Raw genomic sequence first — 1,480 nt, 5'->3', positions numbered from 1 at the left:
AATGACCTTTCACCTCTTATAACAATAAATTAATAATCAGATGATAAGAACAAATCAATTGAAACTATCTTAACCAAAAAATATCATATTTTTTTTTTCAACTTATATTATTCATTTTTGTCTCTTGTTAATAGATTATTAAAATGATAAGATTATGGTAACTGTTAGGTGATAATAAAATTTATTGAATCAATTTATCAATAAAATACAAATAACTATTATAATATTATTTGAAATATTGATTAATTAATTTTACCTGTATATGTATGAGAAAATTCATATCATTATATAAATCATTAAGTTCTTTAATACTTGCTTCTAAATTTAATATTTCATTATGTCTTAAACTTGCATCAGCAAATGCTGATTTTAATTGTGAGGAACGTACATGCCTGAAAATTACATTCATTATATTATTTGAATTAATTTTATTTTTAAAAATTATTTTTAAAATTTTTTTTTTGTACCTTTTATTATAATTCTTATCAATGAAATTATCAATGAAAATACTTCTAAGCGATCATCTTAATTATTCCATCTTAAACTTTTTATCCTTAATCACAACAATCTTATCATTTATTTTTTGTTTGATAGAATTATTTCGTTAATTTTACCGTAATTTAATAACTTATTAATAAAATTTTGCTAATTTTTACTTCATTTTTATAATCATTTCCAATATTTTACATTAAAATAAATTAACCTGTTGAAAATTTCCGATGATTTAGAATCAATCATTGTATTAACTTCATCTTCTGTTACATGTTCACCAGCAATATCCAATTGTCGCATGATGCGTTCTTAATTAGCATAAAATTATGATAATTAATCATCGTTGTAACTTAAGTTTTTTTTTTTTGTAAAAAATTAACTCATTTTTACCAATTAAACTCATCCATAAATAAGCTTATTGTTAAATACAACTTATTTTTGAATGATTAACTAATTGATTTATTTTTAAATACAATTAATTAACTTAATTTTAAACATAATTGCTCACTAATTTCATATTGCTTCATTCAATTCTTTTTTTTTTTCACCCATTCTTATTAAATGAACTGATAGATGATAAGAATTTTTTCTTTTTAAACAGAAAAAAAACAAAATTATCTAATGTAATATGGCATTGTTAATAATAATTTGCACTTTTTTATCTTTTAAGATTAATCATTTGATCAAAATTTAAAGATTAAAAATTAATTTAATCATTGATTTTACGATTCAATGATTTATAAAATTTCGTTTTTGTTTCTTTTTTCATGCATTTACTATTCTTATAATAGTTTATTCATTATTTTAAACTAGCTAATCTTTGATTAGAATTTTTTCTTTTAAGCAAAAAAAAAGCAAAATCAAAAAAACAAAGTTCCCTTTTCTCTTTCGCTTTTTTCTCTCCCTTTCTCTTATCTTGGTAAAACTAAAATTCTGATGAAATTATGCAAATTAGCTCAATATTTCCTAATCAGAATAAATGATAATC

General features: G+C 20.1%; 1 protein-coding gene across 1 annotated transcript; it reads right to left on the bottom strand.

Annotated features, from left to right (window-relative positions):
• Positions 1-256: 256 nt before the first annotated feature.
• On the bottom strand, positions 257-792 carry LOAG_15550 (hypothetical protein; the record flags this gene model as incomplete). The annotated part of the gene is made up of 2 exons (XM_003151040.2): positions 257-392; positions 704-792. Coding segments are annotated over 2 exons (225 nt in total), but the record flags the coding sequence as incomplete, so codon positions are not given.
• Between the last annotated feature and the right edge of the window lie 688 nt (positions 793-1,480).

Source organism: Loa loa, assembly GCF_000183805.2.
Source record: "Loa loa unplaced genomic scaffold supercont3.2151, whole genome shotgun sequence".
NCBI lineage: Eukaryota > Metazoa > Nematoda > Chromadorea > Rhabditida > Onchocercidae > Loa > Loa loa.
This window is presented reverse-complemented; position numbering and strand designations above follow the sequence as displayed.